The 23,885-nt window shown below is 42.7% G+C and overlaps 1 protein-coding gene across 8 annotated transcripts in view; it reads right to left on the reverse strand.

Moving 5' to 3' along the window:
• Window positions 1-23,885, reverse strand: part of LOC145410195 (uncharacterized) — a 118,623-nt gene that overhangs the window by 15,138 nt on the left and 79,600 nt on the right. For 7 of the 8 annotated variants that reach the window (XM_080280399.1, XM_080280400.1, XM_080280397.1 and 4 more), the window contains 4 exons: window positions 9,538-9,593; window positions 3,652-3,699; window positions 2,110-2,260; window positions 653-843 (listed from right to left, as the gene is read on the reverse strand). In XM_080280399.1, the coding sequence (XP_080136525.1) occupies window positions 653-843; window positions 2,110-2,260; window positions 3,652-3,699; window positions 9,538-9,593 (446 nt within the window). The remainder of the gene's footprint in view (window positions 1-652; window positions 844-2,109; window positions 2,261-3,651; window positions 3,700-9,537; window positions 9,594-23,885) is intronic. The other variant, XM_080280396.1, reaches the window with a different exon arrangement.

The raw sequence follows: 23,885 nt of genomic DNA on the forward strand, positions 1-23,885 counted from the left end.
AAGGGTTAGTCGGGGATGGGTGGTGGGAGATGGTCATGTTTTCTGGCTTTCGAAGAGAGTTGGTGTAAAACTTGTCCTTACTGCTAGTTAGAATTTTAGATTATGCATACGGTACACCCCGGACTGAGCTGCATTTAAACCTCACACACGTATTTTTCAACAGTACTCTATCCACTGAGCTCACTCTAAACGTTCATACTCATCCAGTACCAATTACCAGCTTCGTCATCTGTGTCCAAGCCTTTATAGCACAGTTCACTCTTTTCGTCACTCTACTTTTTCACATTCTCATTCCTTAAGTCCTCTCGTTCCTTTTGCTACAGACTCTCCTATCTCTCACATCCCCTCAACACACATCCTTTTCTCATACACCCACACCTGCCTTGAGTCTCATTTCACACCAAACAGCATCACAACAACATCACCACAATATTAGCTCCACAACCTCTCCAGCATCACTGTACTCTCCGCACAATATTACCACATTAGTATCACCACACTTCCTGCACATCTCGACCATAACATCACCTGTACACCTCAACCACAGCATCATCACCACACCTATATCACCACACTACCTGCACATCTCATAACATCACCATAACATCTCCACCACAGCATCACCACCACATCTCCCCCACCCCACCCCTACCATGATCTGATCCTGCTGCTTCTTCCTCTCCATCTCTGCCTGCTTCTTGGCCGCGAATGTGTCGGTGGCGGAGGTGTTGGTGTTGATGGTCTGCTGCGTCACGGTGCTCTGCTGCTGCGCCTTCTGCACCGTCGTCTCGTCCACTATGAACTTGTCCATCCGCTTCTTGCGCTTGGCGAATAGCTCAGCCCCTGGTGGACAAAGTGGGAACTAGAGTCGCATGCTACGTAACACTGGAGGCTTCCTAGCATTTGTTCGTATTTTACATTATTATACGTCCCCCTGTATGCTGTTTTTATCGCCTTATTATCGACATATTTTGCATCAATACAATGGAAGATGATACTGGGGTGACCTGCTGAATAAATCGCTGACGAAGAGGTACGCGAAATCTCCAAAGTCACCTAGCATGAAATACGATCCTTAGCAGCGAGGGTTTTAGATGTTGAACTGTCTGCCTCGGTTGAGATTTTATGGAAAAGAAAACCACATCTATCATTTCTAACCATGACATTCTCTAGTCCAAACCTGGCCATTCTTTAACCCTAGTCATTCTACAATTTAATTTGCATCACTAATTTCAGTTTTTTAAAAGTTAATGCCATTACCCAGATTTCGAGATAGCCTTTATGTGATTTGTATTAATATTTCCTAATGGCAGGCTATTTTCGAGAACTTTTGTGAGTTTTCAGGTAAAGCATTAACGTCAAATCAAACAGGAAAGTCACGACCGCGTACCGTTGTCACGCTACCTGCAACTGTCACATCATTAAACCTGTATTTACGTTGAGGTATGTGTTTTTTGTCTTGGTTATGCCTGACTGTTCGAATCGCGTTTATCCACTTTGCATTAAGAATGGATCATGAAGAATAGGAATTAACAGCTAATACAAAAACAATGTACCATGTCATGAGGAACATTGCCATGCCAGAAGTGTTGACTCCCCGCTCCAGTGCATCCACCTGTGGCTTGATAGTGCTCTGCTTGGACGATGGAAAGTCGCCCATCCCCCCTCAGATCAGGAAGAAACAGGGAAAACTGCATCTTAAATTGCAGCAGATGCATAACTCCCTAAAATAAATGTGATGCACCACTACACACCACCTAATTAAGGCTGACCCATGCATAACTCAACGTCCATGTTGGGTTCAGCAAAAACCCGGTGATCCTATGGTTGGATGGAAGGTAAATCTTAAACAACAGCAACAACAGCAACAGCATTAACCAAAGCATCAGCAAACATCTAAAATAAAACTGAAATGACAGCCAGCAAGAAAAACAGTATATTAACGCAACAGCAGAAGCGGAGCCGATGATCGTGAGATGAAGCGCTCCGTGTAGTATAGTCAGAATTATTTTTTTGTGAATAATACGTTGTCGCAGGACTTGCTGGATTCGTCGTACCTGAACCATGAAATTACGTTTTAAACTAAACTACCATCGCCCTGGGACTCACCCTTGCCCGTGGGACTCTGGACTTCAGTGACTATCTTGTTAACTTCCGGACTGGTAGGGACAGCGGACTCCATCAGGGTCTGGTAGTGTTGCTGCACCGCGTGGAAGTCCTGCACTCCCTTGGGATTCATCAGCAGCTTCATGGCGGGTTTCTGGGGGCACAGAGGTATAGGTCAGGGAGAATAACTGTTGGAGGACTATGGCTAATTTTAATAGAAGTTTGTTAATTGTTATCTAGTAGCTTTTCTCAATCTGACTGATAGTGCAGTAAAAATAACAACCTTTTTACCAACATAGATGCACTTGGGTATTTTATTCAGGCTGCATTTTCACCATTTCATGCAACTGAGGCAATCTTTAAAGGTCCAAAAATTAAATATGATAGATTTAAACTCCATGGCCACCATAGCTTCCCTCAGCTAAACAAAATCTACTTGTGGCAGCCTGAGTAAAAGAACATGTGTCCATAAAAGGTGAAAAGGTATGTACTGTATGTGTCAGCTTATGCCTGTTCACTTTTCCAAATTCTCTTATTCTTAGTCAGTGTGTGCAGATACTTTCCTTCCCAAATAGTTCTCATTCATTCTGGTTTATTGCTGCTCCCTTATTATTTGTGGCTGCTTCCTTGGTCTCTTCCACTCAGTCTTTGCCATAAACCACTGGACAAGCAAAATAAACTCACCTGAATGTCAACAGTTTACGTTGATCATTTGCCTGGAAAGGGGACTGACGAATGACGTGGGGAGTAAGGTTAAAATTTTATCTCCCAAAAGCGTTACCGACGAGGAAAAGGACCTAACAGATAGTTCCCCAGCCTATGACAACCATTCCTTTACAAGTCTAGGTCACCGTTTTAATTCTAAGGGTCAACAGACTTGGGTAATGAGACTTGGCCTGAAGGATTTGTGTTCAGTTGAGGAATAAAATCTTCCCAAAGCATGTATAACAGTATTCACAATAAGGGGTATGGGAGCGAGGGAAGTAAAGGGGAGAGAAAGAGAGAGGGGGGGGGAGTGCTCAGGCATGTTTCTGCTAATTTATGCAGTAGAAACTGAACTAAAAAAACAAAACAAAACAATAGAACAAGTGAACATTTGTGCCATAATTTTTTCAGATGGCTTCAAAACCAAACCACTGAGACAAGGATGAGAGGAAGGGACTAAACAGCCTTTATGGAGTAGATTAAAGAATTCTAACTGGCATGAATCTTTGTATGGAAGGAGTAGTTATCTGCAGTTTTTATCTATATTATAACTGGTGCCGCTTTTTCTATTTCACTAAGTTAAAATCCAAGCTATATCTCAAATTTTCATAGCACATTCCTTGTGTCTACTTAAAATACTCCAGTGGCAATCGAATTCAACCAGTTTTCAATTTTGCTGAACTGGCCAAAATTCGACAGCCATTAATTTGGAGGGATGCTGAAGACTATGACACCGATCCACACCACACTGACTTTCTAAACTGTGTGCTAGCTATGAGGGTTTTGTAGTGGGGGAAAAAAAATGAATTAGTACGATAGGTGTCACACGGAACCACATACCTTGGCGTCAGCGTCGTTCAGAGGAGGCATAGAAGCAGGACGTGGAACCTAGTGGAGGAAACATAATAGGGTCATACTGATTAACCCCTTCCACCTGGTTACGTCCTTCTCGCTTTTCCTTTTATCCTGCCAACACCTGACGACTTTATTTATAGGCCTTTAAAGGGGCCTATTATGGTGAGGGCTTTATTTAGGGAGCGTTTCTTACCCCGTCACCTTGAGAGTTTGCCCCTAAGTTCAATAAAATCGTCTGGAGATGGCGAGAACAGAATATAAAAAGCGTATAGGGAAGCGGTTAAACTCTTCTGATGTTCACCCAGCCTCTCAAACTAGCGCAGAAAAATAACATTAAAATTAAAATAAGTAAATAATTATATAGATAAACCCCATCTACTGAAATAAAGGTAAACACTAATAATTTACAACATGTACAGTTCCGGACAAAAATAATGATCCGCTTTTAAAACTCCACGATGCAGTCTACAGGACCTATCAAACTTTTCAGAACATTATACAAAGCGTTTCATAACTGTTCAGCTAAATTTCGGGGCGATAATATTGTCCAAAACCGTACATTTGTGCTTCGAGGTGAGGTCACGACGTCCACTGAAAATTTATGGACTTTGTGACATGACTTTTTGGTGCGACTGTACGTTGTGGTTTGCTTATTTTTCGTTTGATGAGGCTGGGGAACGTCAGAGGCAGTGTTGACAAGGCCAGACAGAGAGAGACATGACAGAGACCACGAGACCAAAGGGAAGGAAAATCATAGAGGGAGGAAATCATAAAGGAAGGAAAATCATAAAGGGAGGAAATCATAAAGGGAGGAAAATAAGAAAGGGAGGAAAATAAGAAAGGGAGGAAATTCATAAAGGAAGGAAATTCATAAAGGGAGGAAATCATAAAGGGAGGAAAAAAAAAAAAAAGGGAGGAAATCATGAAGGGAGGTAAATACAACACCAGAGGAAGCTCAGGGTAGGGAGGGGGGGGGGTGGCTGGCAAGCAGTGACATTGTGGGACGTATTCTCGTTGGCATGGGGGATTTCTTTGGAGATTTCTTAACACTTCTTTCTCAGCGATTTATTTTGCCTGTTACGTCTTGACCTCCTCAATAAATTTCGTAATACCCCTTTGTCTGCGATTTTTTTTTTTTTTCCTGTTGCATCTTTTGAATCTGATGACATATTATTTTCTGTTTAATTATTGCTGCCTATAAATGTTGTAATTCGGAGAGAGAGAGAGAGAGAGAGAGAGAGAGAGAGCGATCCACTCATTTCGAGATGCCTGAACACATTGCGTTTAAAAATTCTGGAGGTCAAAAGCAGAGGGAAAAAATACAAACACGAAATTGACCTACATCCTCTTATATTTACTAGCACACAATCCCGATGTATTAAAAAAAAAAATCGGGTGCTATGAGAAGGGAATATCAATGAGTATACACAGAATAAATCGCCAGTGCAAAAAGAGCTGAAACTCCTCCAATGCCAACGACAGTATGACCCAAAAATTGACTCTTGTTACGGGGGGACGGACAAAATCTGTGAAATAAAGGAAATTATTAGTATTAAAGGACCACATATTGCTTTGTATTAAAGATTGGAAAGGAAGACACGTAATTTTTAAACAGTAATAAAAATACACTTATACAGAATCACAGATCAGTGTTTTTGTGTGTATTGTATATATTTGTGTACGTGCTTATAATTGTATTTGGGAATGTATGACTGTATTTGGGTATGTATATCTGTAATTGTATCCAGAGTTGGTAATGATAGACCTACAATAAAAAACAGAGAGACCTATTAGCGCATGACCCTCGCTGACTTATTTTACGTGTTACACCCCAGGATTCTCTTGTATATTATCTTTTATCGACAGACAAATTTTGCATCAGCGACATAGAAGAGTTTTAGTGTCATAGGCAAAATAAATCGCTGAGAAAGAGACGATACGCAATCTCTAAAGGCAATTAAAATACGACTAATGGTTATGACTCAAAATTACACAAACAAAAGCCCTCTAATAGTAAGTTTTCTTTTTTCCAGGATATATAACAGACATAGGAGAATTATACACTCTCTTAGTCTCGTCCTTCCTGGAATTAAAAATCACACTTACGACGTGGAATTTATCGTAAGTTTGTTCGTAAATCAGAGGCTGTAGTCACTGGCCAAGTCACAGGTCTGGCGGGAAGAATTCAAAGTTGTATGCTTTGCCAGGGAAGCGCCTATTATTAGCGGGTTTGGCTGACTTGCAATGCCGATTCGGATATCTATTGCTAGATGCCCCTTATCATCCTGCAGGCAAGATCTAGGGGACAAAAACACCTCCATTTCTCTTCATCAGAAAAAGAAACGGAAGAAGGAGGTGAAGGAGAAGGAGGAAGAGGAAAAAAAGAGGAAGATGAAGACGATGACGAGAAGGAGAAAAAGAAATAAGAAAGAAAAACTTATCACTTCATCTTCATCACTCCAAATCGCACCATTGTAATTCATCACCATACCTCCCACTACCCCACTCGCTCCATCAAGACTCATCACCGCACATCACCACTCCAAGACGCTCCTTCATAATTCATCACCACACCATCCACCACTCCAACACTCTAGGTCCAACCACACTTAATGCCACTCCAAGTCACTCCACTAAAACTCATTTCCCACGCCTTCCACTCCAAATCGCCTCTCCTCACGCATGGACAGTCTTGCAAATCGTCTTTCCTCATCCAAAGACACCTTATCCTCTATCCTGCATTTCCACATCTTTCACGGCCTCATACTTTCCATACGTTACATAATCAGGTCTAAATCCCTCAGTAACATAAATTGCACCCTATTCTCTAAACCCCCTTTGCCTTCTAATCCTTTCCTCGGCTGAATAAAATCATCTGAGGTGATCCATAGTATAGTTCGTGATTTTGACAAGACGTGAGAGCAAGATGGTTCTCATTATTCGTACCTCTTCCCCCGACACGAAATCTCAAGGTGAAGTCGAGATAATATTATGGATGAGACAGAAATTGGGATGGATGGTGCTTAGATATGGTACTTAAAGGGTTCACGAATTCTCAATATGCTGGATTTTCTTCGTCTTCAGAGAGAGAGAGAGAGAGAGAGAGAGTGTGTGTGTGTGTGTGTGTGTGTGTGTGTGTGTGTGTGTGTGTGTGTGTGTGTGTGTGTGTGTGTGACTGCGAACGCACTTTCACACAAATCCTCTCACACATTCACACTCAGTTTCTCTTCCTCCCACGCATCACAACAAACAGACACACAATAAACTTAACAAAACAAGCGTTCGCACAGTCTCTCTCTCTCTCTCTCTCTCTCCCTCTCTCTCTCTCTCTCTCTCTCTCAATCCCGTCTGGCCACGTGAGTTAAAATTAGTAAGTGATAAAGACAGGAAGAGCACAGCGAACGAACGGAGACGCGGAAGTCAGTGTGTGTGTGTGTGTGTGTGTGTGTGTGTGTGTGTGTGTGTGTGTGTGTGTGTGTGTGTGTGTGTGTGAGAGAGAGAGAGAGAGAGAGAGAGAGAGAGAAAGAGAGAGAAGAAAGGGGGAACTGATAGAGAAATTGTGTCTGAAAGAATATTATTTCCTAGTTTAATGGAAGAGCGCATAAGGGAGGTTGTCGTCTCGTGGGATGAGGGAGTCGTTACTGAGTAGGGACAGGAATGCTTGGAGAATCTTTTGCCTAGAATACCCAGACAGGATGCAGCGACGCTCAGAAAAAAAGAAAAAAAAAGAAAAAGAAATTACTGTCGGGTACACCAATTTTTTCTCTGTTAACTAATTCACTCCGATATTTTTATTTTTATTTGTTATTTTTTCGTTATTAATTACAGACGACACCTTCCCTAATTAGGATTGGTGTTTGAATTAATAGACATTTTTCTTTGCCTTCGGGAATTTCGTCAGAGTGTATGGGTAGCGTGACAATCAGCAGACAGTCACACTACCGCCACGACCACCACCACAGCACCTGGCTCTGTTTTTGTGTTCGCGTCTCCCTCGCCGCCACCACTTCTACCACTACCACCACCATCACTACCCCTCCTCGTCCCCACCCATCCGTAACAGCCCCTTTGCATCGCTAAACGAGGAGCATCGTACAAACGGTAATGCAGCAGTCGTTGCTTCACTCTCTCACCGATTCATGATCTTAGTGGATGGACACAACTAGACGACCGCTGCCTATAACTCATTAGAGGGAACTTCAGGGCTTAATTAGGTCTACAGCTTTCGCCAGACGATTTTATTCAGCTGAGAGTGTGTATAAGAGCTGAGAGTGTTAATACGACCTCAAAGTTTCCCTCTTACGGTCGAGAGAACTCTAGTGTTTTATTAAAGCTTTCACTAAAACGACGTAATGAGGCTGAGAGTGAGTCATAGTCGTTGAAAGCCTTAGATTTTCTCAACATAGCCTCAGGTGGGTTTCTCGACGTGTGTGTGTGTGTGAGTGTGTGTGTGTGTGTGTGTGTGTGTGTGTGTGTGTGTGTGTGTGTGTGTGTGTGTGTGTGTGTGTGTGTGTGTGTGTGTGTTACAATCAATACAATACTGGAAGGAAAACGATATTAGTCTCTTAACATGCTCTGACGAATAGGACTCTGTGTTTCGTGTAAATGACAAACTTTCTCATATTTATCTTTTAATGAAAACACGAGACGCCACTGAAAATAATGCTGGAAAGGAAGGTAAATAAATCCACAGAAACCAAATCAGAAGTCGAGCAAGAAATTTAATGAAAATCTTGAGGTTAAAAAGGTATACAGGTAAATCTTTAGAAATCACTCGGGAGAATTACTGATGAACAGGAAGGCCACAAAAAAAAACATTGAATATACGTCAAAAATGTCTCTATTCTCGTCGGTATAAATATAAAAAAAAATCTTGTAAGTTTCTGTTTTGTACCACTTTTAATTTGACGCATTTTGAATTTGGTTCTTGCTGCCTTCAGACGATTTTCTTCATCTTGTGAGTTTTTTTTTTTTTTCTTTTTTTTTTTTAAGATTAAATGTGACCTTCCTTCACCCACTTAGTATCAGGGGTTTTCCTAAGATGAATAAAATCGTCTGGAGGTATCATGAAAAACGCTTTAAAATCTTTCATTAGGTTGAGGGATTGATACTGCGTTCTTACAAGACGAGAATGAAGACGTTTGACACTGATTACTAGACCAAGGCAGAAGAGGAGGACAAGGAGACACATTTCGCTCACCCCATGCTGATCTGACCTCTTACTTTATTCAGTTAACATTTTGCCACCAACACTCTTAGTATAATAAATAAATAAATAAAGATAATGCAAACGTAATGGTCAGCAGTGTATCCTTGCTGGTAGCTCTTGGCTCTGTATTTATGTTAAGAATATTGCCTGTAGTAGGTTGGAATAATGTAAACAAATATATTTTTCTCTCTCTCCCTCTCGGCGAAAACATTAATTGTAATACCCTTTAATATTTTTGGCGTCTGGGTTTCTTCTGAGGACAGTGAAATCGTCTGGCGTTGTCCGGAGTAAAACACAAGGTAGGAGATTTCACAGCCAAGGAGTTATATCAAATGTCGTAACACTGGTGACAACATTCTTTCTCGTTGGTGGAGGAGACTTCGCTGCATCTTTTCCTTTAGTAATATTCTTGATATTATTTGCACCTTGATATTGCCATGTCTGCTAATTACCTCTTCCTAGAATCGAAATTGCCTGTACCTGTGACATAAAGGAGGATAATAAGTGTGGAGGTAGCAAAATCAATAGCTAAGATGGTGTTCCTGCAGAGTCTCAAGTGGCAACAAGAATTCGATCTATTAAGAGGTCAGGTCAGCTGTTCCCGAGGTCACTGGATGCAGGGAGTGTGAGGGATTAGACTGAGGGGGTGTGGAAGGGCTTACCGTGGGTGCGTGTGGAGGCGATTCATCTTCCTGTCCCTCTGTGCCTGACCCGCCCCCTGTGGCAAAGAAAGAGGCTATTAGTTCACTTAAACATTATTCGTGTGACAGAGACAGCACTCAAGTTACTGCTAATCTGTCCACCAGTAACACTCAGAGCTGTCAATTCACTGCTGTTTATATTTTCGTGTGAAAGAGACAGCTACAATTTTCTGCTAGTTTTCGCGTGACAGACTGCTATTATATTCTGCTAGTTTATTTTTGTATGGGAGAGAGCTATCAATTTACTGCTAGTTAGCCTCCTTGTGAGAGACAAAACTTAACTCACTGCTATTTCCTCTTCAATTGGGAGAGAGACAGTAATTAACTTTATACGACAGAGAGACACCTATTAATTCCTTACTATTCTTGTAACACCCCACCAATATAAACACCTCTCTTCCTATTTATCATCTAATCTATAACTCTATTGCTAGTTAGGATCAATCGCCAGCTAGGATCCCACGAATAGCCAGGGAAGTAAGTCAATAGCGCTCCACTAGTAAACTCGTCTAGCGGTGTCTTGTGTGTTGAGGGAATGGCTCAGTATGCAGGTGTGGGCGTGTATGGCAGTGGTGGTTGGAAATGGGTTGATGATGCAGGATAGACCCTGATAACGTTAACTGTGCCGTCCCCTCAATACAAAAGAAGGGGGAACGTTATATATGTAGGCTACCTTCAATATGTACCCTGTTTCAAGCCACTGTCTCCTCTATACATTAACATTATCTCCAGTTTAACATCCCACAACATATAATTTCTCTCTCTCTCTCTCTCTCTCTCTCTCTCTCTCTCTCTCTCTCTCTCTCTCTCTCTCTCTCTCTCTCTCTCTCTCTCATTTCATCGAACATCCTCAAAACATAAAAACTCAGCACTCAACATCCTTACACACGTCAACATAACTAGTTAGTAGAGTGGATAAATCAACGATATCTTTTGTGTGTGTGTGTGTGTGTGTGTGTGTGTGTGTGTGTGTGTTTTGGACGCCACCACTGCCAAGGCTCCTGGGCAGTACCCTTCACGTTCCCTCCCTGCGTTCACTCCGACCGTCTCTTACTTAACCCTTTCACTTCGAAGATACGAAGACGCAATTTATATATCTCGCATTTTTTAACTTCATCCGATATATTAGTCTATTAGTTTATCTTAGTATGAAAGAAAATTATGCAGTCGGTGAGGAAGGGTGCCAGAGATTAATGGAACATATGTTTTTTCTTTCCTGGGGACTGAAGTGATTGGAGAGAAAAGATTTGGTAGTTGCAAAGTCGTCACAGAGCTAACGTTAATAGACAGGCAGGAGGACGGGCTCGGAAAGTGGAGTGAAAAAACCCTAATTTTTGACGGTCATTTATGGAACATCTATTACAGTTGCGTCTGGTCAGCCTGCATCCTATTTTACAGAATGCAGTTAGCAGCCATATAGGAAGGCCATATAAGTTCCACCATTATCAAGTACTTCAAAAAAAAAAAATAATAATAATAATAATAATAATAAGCGTCAGAATTTTGAGGTCTGTATCTGCCTTCTCTATTTCAGGTTTAATCATACGACCCTCTGATTCAGTAGCTATTTTCCTCTCTTTCCCCGTCCACCGTTGCGAGGAAGAGATCAGGGGCAGGGGATGAGTGGACAGTGGACAGAGGCGTGAAAGTATAGAGTGAAAATAGCGGGTTGGCCACTTCCCAGGAACTGGTGGCCAAGATGTGACCGTGTGCAGTGTGTGCGGTCCCGTCGCTGTATGAACTGAACTCCCACAGACCAATCACGAAGCTTTCATTATATTCTTGTTACAGGGAGATGATTTTATCCGGTTAAAGGGAAATTTTCTTTTCTTTTTTTACTGGAAAGGTTACATGGAGCCTCCAATAACCCCTTCACGCAAGGATCTTCTGCCCTGAATCAAATTAAGTGGAGGCAGCTAGAGAGATAATACGTCATCAAAGTGAAGGGGTTAACGGTAAATTGATCACATGGTTTTCAAGGTCTTGGGGAGGGACGCCTTCACGGGATGGCATTAACACAACCGGGCGGATCAACTACCTGGTTTTCCGTTCCTCAATTATTCGTACTTCCCTCTTCCCCGAGAGGAGGATGGTGAACTGCGGATGAAAGACGACTTAAGCCTGTAGTCCACCGGGTTCTAGATATGACCCAGGAACTTCAATAGCAACAACAATTATGTGCGTGGAGGTCGTAGAGCTTGTTGTCTTACATGATTTGCATTCGCAGAGTTTAGTATCACGCACGTCGCTGGACGCAATCAGTACGCATCAAAACCCCAGCAACCAAGGCAAAATAACACTTGAGCTGAGCATTGAGACCCTTCATATACATGCAAGGGATGCTAGAGATACCTGGTAATTGTACAGTACAGGTGCATATACGCTGACGACAGAAGGAGGGCGACAGGCGGAAGGCAGAGGGAAGGATGGTGGTCACAGAATTTCCCCTCGAGGTCACGGAATCTCCCCTCCCCCACCTCAAATCGTACCCCATTGTGGATATTTGCTTTCGTGGCCCCTGTACAGTTGATAGGCATAAATGTACCTTAAATAAAAACAAAAAACTACTATGATGCAGGTAAATTGACACTCCTTCATTTGCGTAATTGCCACGGTGGCTAACGCGTCCTGGCCAAGTCGGCGAGGAGAAAAGTCAGCGAATCTTTGCTTCCGACAGCATAAAGGAAATGCAATCTAGGAAATGCAGTTAAGAGAAGAAACACGTGTTATCTGTCACCATCTGGCAAAACTTCAATTCAGCTTCCTCTCTTTCTTAGTCCCCCCTTTCTAAGTCTTCTTGCTTCCTGCCATAACTCTCGCTTTTTTTCTCTCACTATCTCTCTTTTTCCTTCTGTCTCTCTTCCCCCTTCGTAACCTGTCTTCCTTACTTCCTCCTTCCCCTGGTTTTTTTAGGTATCTTTTTCATCTTGTTCCTTTTCTCTTTCATCTCCCCCCCTCCCCCCCCTTTTTTTTTACGTCTGTCCTCCTCTCTCTCTCTCTCTCTCTCTCTCTCTCTCTCTCTCTCTCTCTCACACACACACACACACACACACACACACACACACACACACACACACACACACACACACACACACACACACACACACACAAACATCCACGAAGCTGCAAATTCAACCTAAATTCCTAAGTACTCTTCCGTCTGCACAAATACTTCTCTCTCTCTCTCTCTCTCTCTCTCTCTCTCTCTCTCTCTCTCTCTCTCTCTCTCTCTCTCTCTCTCTCTCTCTCTCTCTCAACTAGTACTACTACTACTACACCTGAAGAGGCTAATTAACACCACTTACCTGTCTACTTGGGTCATTGCCTCCCACATCCTGACGCCAGTACGCTAACAATGCTTTTCTCTCTTCTATAATTGTCCCCCCAGGTATAATTATAGAAAATGGGGATGATATTAAGACACGCTGGAATGATAGTCTCCTGATACCAAGACTCCTATTCTCGTCGGTTAAGGAAGCTCCCTAACACCTCTTCCTTAGCGATTTATTTTGGGATATGTCTGGTTCATATCCCTCGGCACGTTATTTATGCGGGCGATATTGGTAGGATTTATGTAACACAGAAGACGACAGTAAGGTGTAATGAACAAAATAAATCGCTTAGGAAAAGACTATGGGCCTAAGAGTCTTCTGAAATTTGGGGTGGTCCATTTTCCTTAGCGACTTATTCTGTGTATTTCGCCTCAGTATCTCTTTGCGTGTTCCTGGTGAAAATTATGTCGATATTAAAACGGTATAAATAACTTGCTAAAGAATGTTAAGGTGTAATATGGAAACAAAATCGCCAAGGAGGAGATGCAACGAAGCCTCCTCTCTCACCTAGAATTCGGATCCTTGGCATATGCTTCTGTTGATAGTGAGAGGGAAAAAAATGGAGAGAAATATTCCAGGCAGGGAGTAGAAAAAAAAAAAAAAAAAAAATTGAATCGGAAGAATTTTGAACAAAGTGGCATGTAAAACTGTTCTTGTTTCCATTCATTCATTCATTCATTTATTCATCATCATCGTCATCATCATCATCATCACTGTCATCGTTTTCCTCCTCCTCCTCATCGTCATCATCGTCATCATTATAATCACTATCGTCCTCCTTTTCCTCGTGTGTGTGTGTGTGTGTGTGTGTGTGTGTGTGTGTGAGAGAGAGAGAGAGAGAGAGAGAGAGAGAGAGAGAGAACTAATTACTCAGGTAGGTTGGCACGGGTGTTGGCGTGGAAGCTGCAGTCCCCTAGTGATTTCCTGTAATTACCTGCCATAACAACGCTGGGGGAGGCCACACTCAGAGCTATACGGCACACGCGTTAATAAAAAAAAAAAATAAGCTGACTATTAAATCTATTGCTGATTTAGGAGACCGTAACAACTCTTTCCCTGCGATTTATTCAGAGATAATATTGGAAGAGATCACACGAGGAGCGAGAGATTCGGGACTAACTCAGCTGTAATGAGAGAGATGTTTTGCTGTGGCGTGACTGAGATGGTGAGATATTTCCTGCATAGGGTAGAGAGACACATGATCTTACTAATAAAACTTTGACACCGCGAGTGACAGCTGATGAGGGGAATGTTAAGGCATGAAAGGATATTTTTTAGAGACAAAGAGTATATGGGAAATTGCTTATGAAATGAGATCTGGTAGTTTATAAATATGCTATGTAATATTTTGAGTTAATTTCTCATATTCACAAACTTTTCTATATTCTCTCTCTCTCTCTCTCTCTCTCTCTCTCTCTCTCTCTCTCTCTCTCTCTCTCTCTCTCAGCTCAGTAACATCGTCAGGGGTCAGCTGAAACAGAATACTAGAGTGAATAAGGATCTTGCCTTCTCCGTTTACAATAATATAACCACGTGTGTGTGTGTGTGTGTGTGTGTGTGTGTGTGTGTGTGTGTGTGTGTGTGTGTGTGGTAGTGGCAGGCTTTTACAACTTACTATTTGGGGGCAGGGGTGGTGGAGGGGGGGCAGCGGGAGCGGGGGCGTGGGCGTGTCGTGGCTGCTCTTCCCTACGTATCTGCCTAAACGCCCTCTCACACTCCTCCGCGATTATGTCAGCCTCGTCGATTATCACCACCATGGGCTTGGGCGGCTGGAACCCCACGCAGGGCACCCATCCAGCGCGGACAGGCATGGCGGTGCAAATCTAACTTTTATTCTAGTTTTGTGAGTTCTTCCGTGCACTAGATTGTGTTTTGGAGTCCTTTTGTTCTTTCTCTCTTTTTTTTCCTTACAGTTCCAAGACGGTATTTACCCCCTGAATCAGAGGACGTCTTTTATTGGATTATTCTTGCATACGACTTTGTTCAGCTTAGGAAATGTGAACGATATATCTGACCTCTACGCCTGCGCTTAAAGATCACTGACCACGCTAGCGTATGTAGGTCTTTTCACATGATGACGGCTTTCTATGTGCCGCCTACTTGAGCCATTTTTCCTACTCAAGCCCCCTTTTCCAGAGGTCTTCACGTAGGACTTCATCCCACGTCTTCCTCGGTCTCCCTTTGTGCATTCATTCCACCACTTTCATACCTGTGACGCTCCTCATTCAGTCACTGTATCCTTTCATTCACCACGTCCAAATCATCTCAACCACCGGATCCGATTACTTCTCTAATATTTCTTATGTCAAATTTTTCTCCCAGTACGCCATCTCATTCCATCACTCATCAATCCTTAACACACTTTTTCTGTGTGCTCTAGGCTGCTTGCATCCGTTTCTCTCACTGGCCTCATTGACACACAGCACACCACTTCTCACACATATTACTTAGCACGAGAAAAGAGTCCCTCCATGGCCAGGAGAGGCAACGGCTCCCTCCTCTTCCTCCATACTCTCATTCTAGCAGTGTACTAGCCTCTTCTCCCCCTCCTGCACACAGCTTGCCTCCCAGGTAACAAAACTCCCCCACGCATTCCAAGCTGCTGTCTTCCCAAATAACACTTCACATTCTTTCGTCCACAGCCAGAACATCCCTACATAAGACACTTAGAAAATTCCTCACATCCTTCAGTCTGCCATCATCTATTACAAATTGTGCACAGAATAAATTTCCTCCAAACTTCCTTTTTACACACATGGCGTAAGTTCACACACCCAGTTCCACGACAATACCGCCTTCACTTCTACTCTTTATGACCTTTGTTTTAGCGGGATTAATCTTCAGGCCCGTAGCTTCAGTCTCATCCCTCAGCATCTCAAACTTCTCTCTGGCTTCCTGCATACATTCACCAATGAGACCTCAAAAATAAATAAATCATCAGCAAATAGAAGCTCACAAGACATCCCACTTCCACACTCCCCTAGGCTGAGCAAAATTTCCTGATGGTAGCGAGAATAGCGTAAAAAAGGCGTCCTCTGATTGAAGGGGTTAAGCTTTTTCACAACCTCGAGGCAGTACAGTTGCGGACAAAAATAATGATCCACAACGAAACACAACAAGAAGGTGAGCAATAATTTTAGAAAACAAGTGATGCTCTTTCACGAGTGTACCAAATTTTCCAGGACGTTATGCAAGAGGATCAAAAATCATCGTCGAAATTTTGGGTCGATATTAATGCCGAGACAAAAAAAATATCGATTCACTTCAATACGAAAAAATTACGAAACGAGCATTGATTTTCGAAACCTATACCATCTTAAAAACACATCAAATTTTTCAGAATATTACATAAAACTTCCATAATGATTCAGCTCAAGACTAAAGCGATTTTCTCTTCCGCAACTGTATACATCGCTCAGTTTTGCCGCCTAAAGACCAACCGAATCTTGACTGCGAGAAACACAGGTAGGTAGCGTGGAGAGTGTCGCCTGTGCTGACCGCGATGGAGCTGGGACTGAGGGAACTGGCAGGACTGTGGCGCGTGGTGGTTCTAGCGACACACACACACACACACACACACACACACACACACACACACACACACAAACTTCTCCCCGTGGCACCCTCCACACATACATACACACACCTTTCCCAGTAAAACCCTCCCCCTTACAAACACACACACACACACACACACACACACACACACACACACACACACATTACTTTACTTCCTCTCTCACACACTTTCATTCTGCACCCATTACTCTTTAATACCATACCTTTAACTTTACTTCCATAATATTTCCTATTGTACTAAGACCCCATCCTAACTTTGCCTTAAATACTCCACCATATTATGCTACTCAATACTTTCTTTCCTTCCTCGTGTGAAAGAAGGGAGGTGGAAATCACAGAACCTCCAGGAACTATCTCACACCCCACAGTGCTAACGCTGCATCACACTCCACACTCCTAACTTTCACATTCCACACTTAATTTTTCCTCAAACTCTGAACTCTCTTCCCCTCTCCACACTTCTAACTTTCTCTACCACATCCACGGTCCTTCCTCTCCCTCACATTCCACCATCAACCACTCTCAACCACAGTCTTCATCAACTTTTTTTCTTCGTTCGTGAGTTGGTTAGGTGAATTATTAGTGTCAATAAATTACACAAGACCCACAAGACTGATAACCTCAAAGGGCTTAAGTCTTCATTTAGCCCTTTCTCCTTTATTCCAGTTTAAACATTTCCACATCCTACCCTTTCTTAATAGGGACACTCCAAAATCCACCGCCCCACCTCACACTTCTTTCATAACACCTTCCATATATATACTAAACAACCACTACATAGTCAATAGTCTAATTCTAAGCTTTCTATCATCGCCATGTGCTTCGGAAAATAGCAATAACTAGTTTTGTCTCTCCCTTTGCGTTTCAAGTCTTAAGGAAACGACCCTTAGTTCTTGAGTTCAGAATTGATAATAATATTTTTCAGTACGAGGTGATTTTTTTTTTTTTTTAGTGGGGTCAGTGAGACAAACGTCCACCAACAGTGACCTAAATATTTGGGGTTCAACGCCACGCACACACACACACACACACACACACACACACACACACACACACACACACACACAGTCCAAGTTTTACTCCTCGCACAAATATGCAGGACAGTTTTATGTATCATGTGTAACTGTAACTTCTGTACCCTGAACCAATAATTCAGGTACATATAATAGTGCTGGTGGTTTTGTTCTTAAGTTTTTGCAGTCCTAAAGGTGGTCAGGTGAAAAGAGGAAATATGGGATGAAATAATGGTTTACTCTACGGACTTTTAACATACAATTTCACATGCTGGAGCTGATGAGAGAGAGCCTAGTGCAAATAAATAAATAAATAGATAATAGATTGATTGATACATAATTAAATAAATGAATAAATGATGTTCAAAATCCAAGCCCAAATCTATGTCCAGGTACTTGTTCAGATCGTTCAGATAGCCACATTTTCCACTCCACCACAAGGGGCTCCTCCTTTACAAGTAATACGAAGACGCAACAAGTCCTCTTACTCTCACTTTATTACCAGCTACGCCCATAAAGAACCAGGAAGATAGTGAAATGTATTCCCAGGACTTAAATTTCCACCCCAGGATATCCCAGTACAGAGGAAGACACTGGCCCTTTGTGGTACTGTCTTTGACCAGCGAAGTGAGATGGGGGTCGCAAAATATCCCCGTCTCCAAAGCACATACCCATAGTGATACTCTGTCTTAATGGCCTCTGTGTTCTTGATAGGCGTAGATCTATTTCAGCTAACAACTGGACTCACGTAACTCCCTCTAACCCTTCAATAAATGAGAGATAGACTGCGTAAAAAGCCCGTCACCCACAGACAAATGGTTAATCCTGTGGTTTTGGTGTCAGAAGCACCTAGCACCACCCAGCTTCCTTTCCCTCCCCTTATCCACGCCTGCCACGTATAAAGGAGCACGTAGATTAGCTTAAGTTTCCTCCGGCCTCAGGTTTACTCTGCCATAAAGTTATATTTGTTTAAAAGGAAGTGTGTGTCTCTCTCGAAGGGGGAAAAGATCACAAAACCTCCCCTCCTTACATCTCTAACCCATCTTAGGGGTCTGCCTCCTTGACCCAGTGTGATGTCAGTGAGTACAAATCTAGGTAACACTCTCAGTATGTAATTAGCCACTTCCCGTCCATTCACGGTAGTCATCAGCAAAACAGGTGAGTTCGTCAAAGTTGTCAGGTGTGCCAACTAATGCCGTTCTGGGTTTGTGTGTGGCATGCTGTTTTCTCTCTCTCTCTCTCTCTCTCTCTCTCTCTCTCTCTCTCTCCCTCTCTCTCTCTCTGAAGACGATTTCTGCTGGCGATGTAACCATTTTCTTCAGCCGAGAGTAATGTAAGGTAAACTAATATAAACATCCACAAACCCCCCCGAAAACAAAGTCGCGCTAGATTTCCAAGGTGACCTAAATTCATCTCGCCAATAGGCCTCTCGTGAAGGGGTTTGGATGCTTCTGTTGATGTCATTGATAACCCTCCGTTGATGTCATTAATAACCCCCCTGCTGATGTCATTGTTAACCCTCTGCTGATGTCACTAGTAACCCTCTGTTGATGTCACTAATAGACCTCCGTTGATGTTCTGGTGATGTTACCTGGGCAGAGAGAGAGAGAGAGAGAGAGAGAAACATTAGCCAAGTAGCCAAGATTTCGGAGGTAACGCAACACCGGATGTCTGCCAAGGGAATGTGATGAGAGAGAGAGAGAGAGAGAGAGAGAGAGAGAGAGAGAGAGAGAGAGAGAGAGGGACAGAGAGAAGAAAAAATAAAATGAATGAGAGCGAACAAGAAAATGACACAAAAAATGAGAGAGAGAGAGAGAGAGAGAGAGAGAGAGAGAGAGAGAGGAGAGAGAATAAAAACCTGGCTCGTGTGCAAGGAATCGCGCGCGACGCAAAAACATTTTATTTGCATGTCGGTCAGCCATTAAGAAAAAAAAAAGAAAAAAAACACAAACACAAACAAGAAAGTCGCTCACCTGCTTAAGGAAAAAAAAACGTGGAAACAAAAGTCGTTCTTGTTTTCAGAAAAAGAAAAAAAATAACAAGCATACCCCATGGAGAGAGAGAGAGAGAGAGAGAGAGGAAAAGTGGGTCACCGATTAATTTTGGTACTTTCATGTGTCTTAATCCTGGACAGAAATTTCACATCCCGTTCCCTGAATCCCGGAGTTCTCCTACATGTCACACACCTTCCCATGTCACCACTTTGGCACTCATACCCACCGTCCATACTGAATAACTCCTTGAACAGTCTTATTATATCACCTGTATGATTGATATTAGCGAAGGTGTTTTTTTGTCATGGCGACGGATCTTAGGAAAAATCAGTAAAATCTTAGTAAAGTCAAATAAGCACACATTTTCCCCACCCTAGTCTGGAATCGAACCCACGTCCATTTAGATTACAGGTCACCCCTCCTACCACTCAGCCACCATCCCTTCATATTGAGGGTTAATAAAGTTTGCCTTATTAATTTTTGTTATTAAAGGACTGAACAGTGGCTAGTATGCGTAAATAGTAAAATAAATCGCTACAGTACAGTTGATGGCCAGTGGAGTCAGAATGGAGGCTTGATTTGACTAGTAACCAAGGAGACTCATTTCTACCTCATAACGAAAGCTCATTTAGTTTCAGTGTTTGTGTTGTAGGAGTGATCTAGTTCCGTCTGATAAAAAATGACGATGATAACCAAGGAGACTCATTCGTCCCTCATCATTCTCTCTCTCTCTCTCTCTCTCTCTCTCTCTCTCTCTCTCTTTCACACACACACACACACACACACACACACACACACACACACACACACACACACCAGATTTTATGCAACTACTAAGGAATAATTAACAAGTACAGCGTATTCTGTAAACTCATACTCTCTTCGTATTCCTCTGCTACCCCTCCTATCCCCCACCTCTCCTCCCCCACCTCCCCCTTCACCTCTCCTACCTCCACCTCACCTCCCCCCCTCACCCTGGACGTCAGCTGTCAGGGAGTGAAGTGTCAGCCAAGATTGTATAAGAGACAGTATATATGAATTACAAAAGAGTCTGCTGCAATCTAAGTGTTGGGATGTTACTCACTGAAATGGCCAAACGTAAGGGTACAGTGTGTGCGTGCGTGTGTGTGTGTGTGTGTGTGTGTGTGTGTGTGTGTGTGTGTGTGTGTGTGTGTGTGTGTGTGTGTGTGTGTGTGTGTGTGTGTGTGTGTGTGTGTGTGAATCAAGGAAAGCACCCAGCCAAACATTTTCCATTCCACAACACTCAAATGAGCACCTGGGATTTTTGTCTTAGTTTGTGTTTTTGCTTAATTGTACAGGCTCTGGCTCACACACGGCTAGAAGTTAGAATTTAAGAACAGCAGTGAATCTAGGAGGCAGAGATTTCCCCCAGCTGAATAAAAAAAATCGTCTGGAGGTAGGAGAGTCACAATCCTTAAGTGGTGCAATGTCCTCCAGTGAGTTAAAACAGTTTCCTGACCTTTATTTTGCCTTTTTCTTTCTTATTGGTTCGAGGCTATCATTCCATCATCATCATCATCATCGTCGTCGTCGTCCTCCTCATCATCACTCGCGTCCCTCACTAGGACATTTGTTAGTAAGTATTCTCAGACATTTGAAGCTGTAAAACCAATATTACTTCTTACAAGGCTTGGTATAAACGAATGAAAGAAGGCATTATAGGGACGAGGTCAAGTTGTTCAAATATCTCTTGATTCTGACTCTACCTTACGTGGGAGCGATGAACAATGAATTACACTGAACATAGGATTATTTGAATCCCCCTCTCTTGTTTCTCTCACTTTTCCACTCTCCATTCCTTCCCCCCACCTCTTTTCTTCTGTCTCTCTCATTTATGCCTCCAACCCCCTTCCTTCCTTCCTTCTCCCTTCCCCATTTCCTTGCCCCCCCTCCCTCCTCCAGCCCCCCCACTTCCTTCCTTCCCGTCTCCTTCTCTTCCCTCCTTCTTCCTCCCTTCTTCCTTTCCTCCCTCTCCCCCCTCCTTGCCCCGTACCCCTTCTCTCTGGCAGGGGGTGTGGATTTCTAGGAATACCTGATACAACAGCCAATGCCGCTGTCCACTCCCCCCCCCCTCTCTCTCTCTCTCTCTCTCTGGGACGTACTTTTCACTTCATTATTCTATACCATCAGACGATTTTCTTCAGCATGAGAGGGACTTTTTCGAGCAGGTGGATTTATAGCCTTCCTCATCCCCTTCACTACAAGACGCCTTCCCTCAGCTGAATAAAACCGTCTGGTGGTGACAAGGATAGAGCTGATAAAAATACGTTGTCGGGGTGAAGGGGTTGTTTCTCTGCCACGCTTCTTCTATTTTGTATTTCAGTTACCACCGGACGATTTTATTCATCCGAGAGTGAAGTATGAGAGCCTGAGAGTGTTAATACCTACTCTTGCAGCGGCCCCGTCGGTCATCCACTCCCTAAAGTTTTTCGGACGCGAGGCACTCCACTCCCTTAGATATTTTGCGAAGCTCCATATTACGGCCCTCATGGTACTGAAGTGTGTGTGTGTGTGTGTGTGTGTGTGTGTGTGTGTGTGTGTGTGTGTGTGTGTGTGTCATAGGAGCCTGGGAGTGTTAGGTTAAGTAGTTTTTCCTGATGTGAAGCTAGTTTAATGGGGCAATTAGGTGTCAGTGAGAGAGAGAGAGAGGGAGGGGGGGGGGGCACAGGTCAGGGTCGTGTAACATCAGTGTCAAAGGGTATGTAGGAGTCTTGCATGGGGCTCAGTGAAAGATCCGGGCAGTCATACGGGTAATTTACTGCACTGAGGGAAGGGAAACATGGTGAATGTGAGGGTAATTGCGTGCGTGGCAGTGACCTTCCAAGTTAGAGACCTTTTAGCAGGCAGTTTTCCTGGCTAAAAACGTTCCTCTCTCTCTCTCTCTCTCTCTCTCTCTCTCTCTCTCTCTCTCTCTCTCTCTCTCTCTCTCTCTCTCTCTCTCTCTCCATGTATCTTTTTCCCATCCAGTAACTATCTGCATTGCTTCCATTATCTCACCTTACGGCCCTGACGTTTCTCCACCCCTTACCTAACCACTTACCTCTAGAAACACATTAAGTACAAGCCCAGAAACAAAACAACACATTAATAACCCTCAACAATTAACAACTGATCATACAGCAACTTACACAGCACCTTTGCATGTGTGTGAGACTCCAAGACATCTAGCTGAAGGAACGTTCTTGGGGGCTCGCTCTGTCTTCTTGGATTTCGAAGTATTTACAAGATGCATTTCACTAGCAGGCATCTCGGTAGCTGCATACATACATAAATCTACTTTGCCGTTACCATTGGCACTCAGTTTTAAAGGGTACAGTGCAACCAGAACATACAAGGAGTTAACACAATTATTTGGCGATCAAGAGAAAAAAATTATGACCGCTGAAAAATAAATATAACCAAACCATACTAGAAAAATTCAAAATATCTGAAAAAAAAATTTAGTTGCGGGGCCATGAAGCATTAGTTAGAAGAAGCACCTTTATGGAGTCCTTGAAATGTGGACCGCTGGGTGGGTGCGAGGGGAAACGAAATCACGGTAAACTAACAGTAAAACAGGGAGCCCAAATCGAGGAACATTGTTATGCATACAGCGAGCCTCAGCAAAGCCCTTGGTGTTTTCAGAATGCATATACTAAATAGTTTTGTTTTTATTTTTCATGATCAAGTGAAGGAAGGTGAAGACAGCAAAACCTCTCTTCATCAAATCTTAAATTCATTGCGGCATTCTTCCTTAATGACGTACTGTGCAGTCTGTTAGCTTAGAACTATTAAAACAAACAAAAAATATAATTAAGCTATGAAGTAGAGTGCAATTGACAGTAGCATGATTAACGATTTATTTCCAGAAGCCTATCCAAGAGAGAGGGTGACACACTCACAAAATTTCTAGACAAGCCTTTATATTATTTTTATAACTATCTACAACAATGGGATATGTTTTTTTAGCCATGAGTATTTGATAAGAGTATAATTGGATGACCTGCAACAAGTATAGCATTTGTGAGCTTTTCTGGAGAGACATAGCAGTAATTCACAACAGTCTGATATATATGTTGTACCCAGCAGAGATAAGACTAAAATTATCTTCTAAAATCACCAAGGACTTCGACTGGGCTGGGATAGTGCTGGTTAACGCGTGAAGAGGAAGATGATAAGCAAATAATCTGAATATTGCAATGCGTGTGAATGAAACTGAGGAATATATGGGCAAGAGTTAAGTTCTTCAACCTTCGAATGTCTTTTTCATTTTATTCTTGCTACCTTAAGACGATTTAACACATCTTGGAAAAGGTCGCTTGAACTGAGGAGGTTAATGAAGGCTCCAGTTCCAAAAGCCTCTGTCAAGATGAGGTAAAGCGTCTGAAGAT

The sequence above is a fragment of the Coenobita brevimanus genome, chromosome 84, assembly GCF_032717465.1.
Source record: "Coenobita brevimanus isolate Jiangsu-jjx chromosome 84, ASM3271746v2, whole genome shotgun sequence".
NCBI lineage: Eukaryota > Metazoa > Arthropoda > Malacostraca > Decapoda > Coenobitidae > Coenobita > Coenobita brevimanus.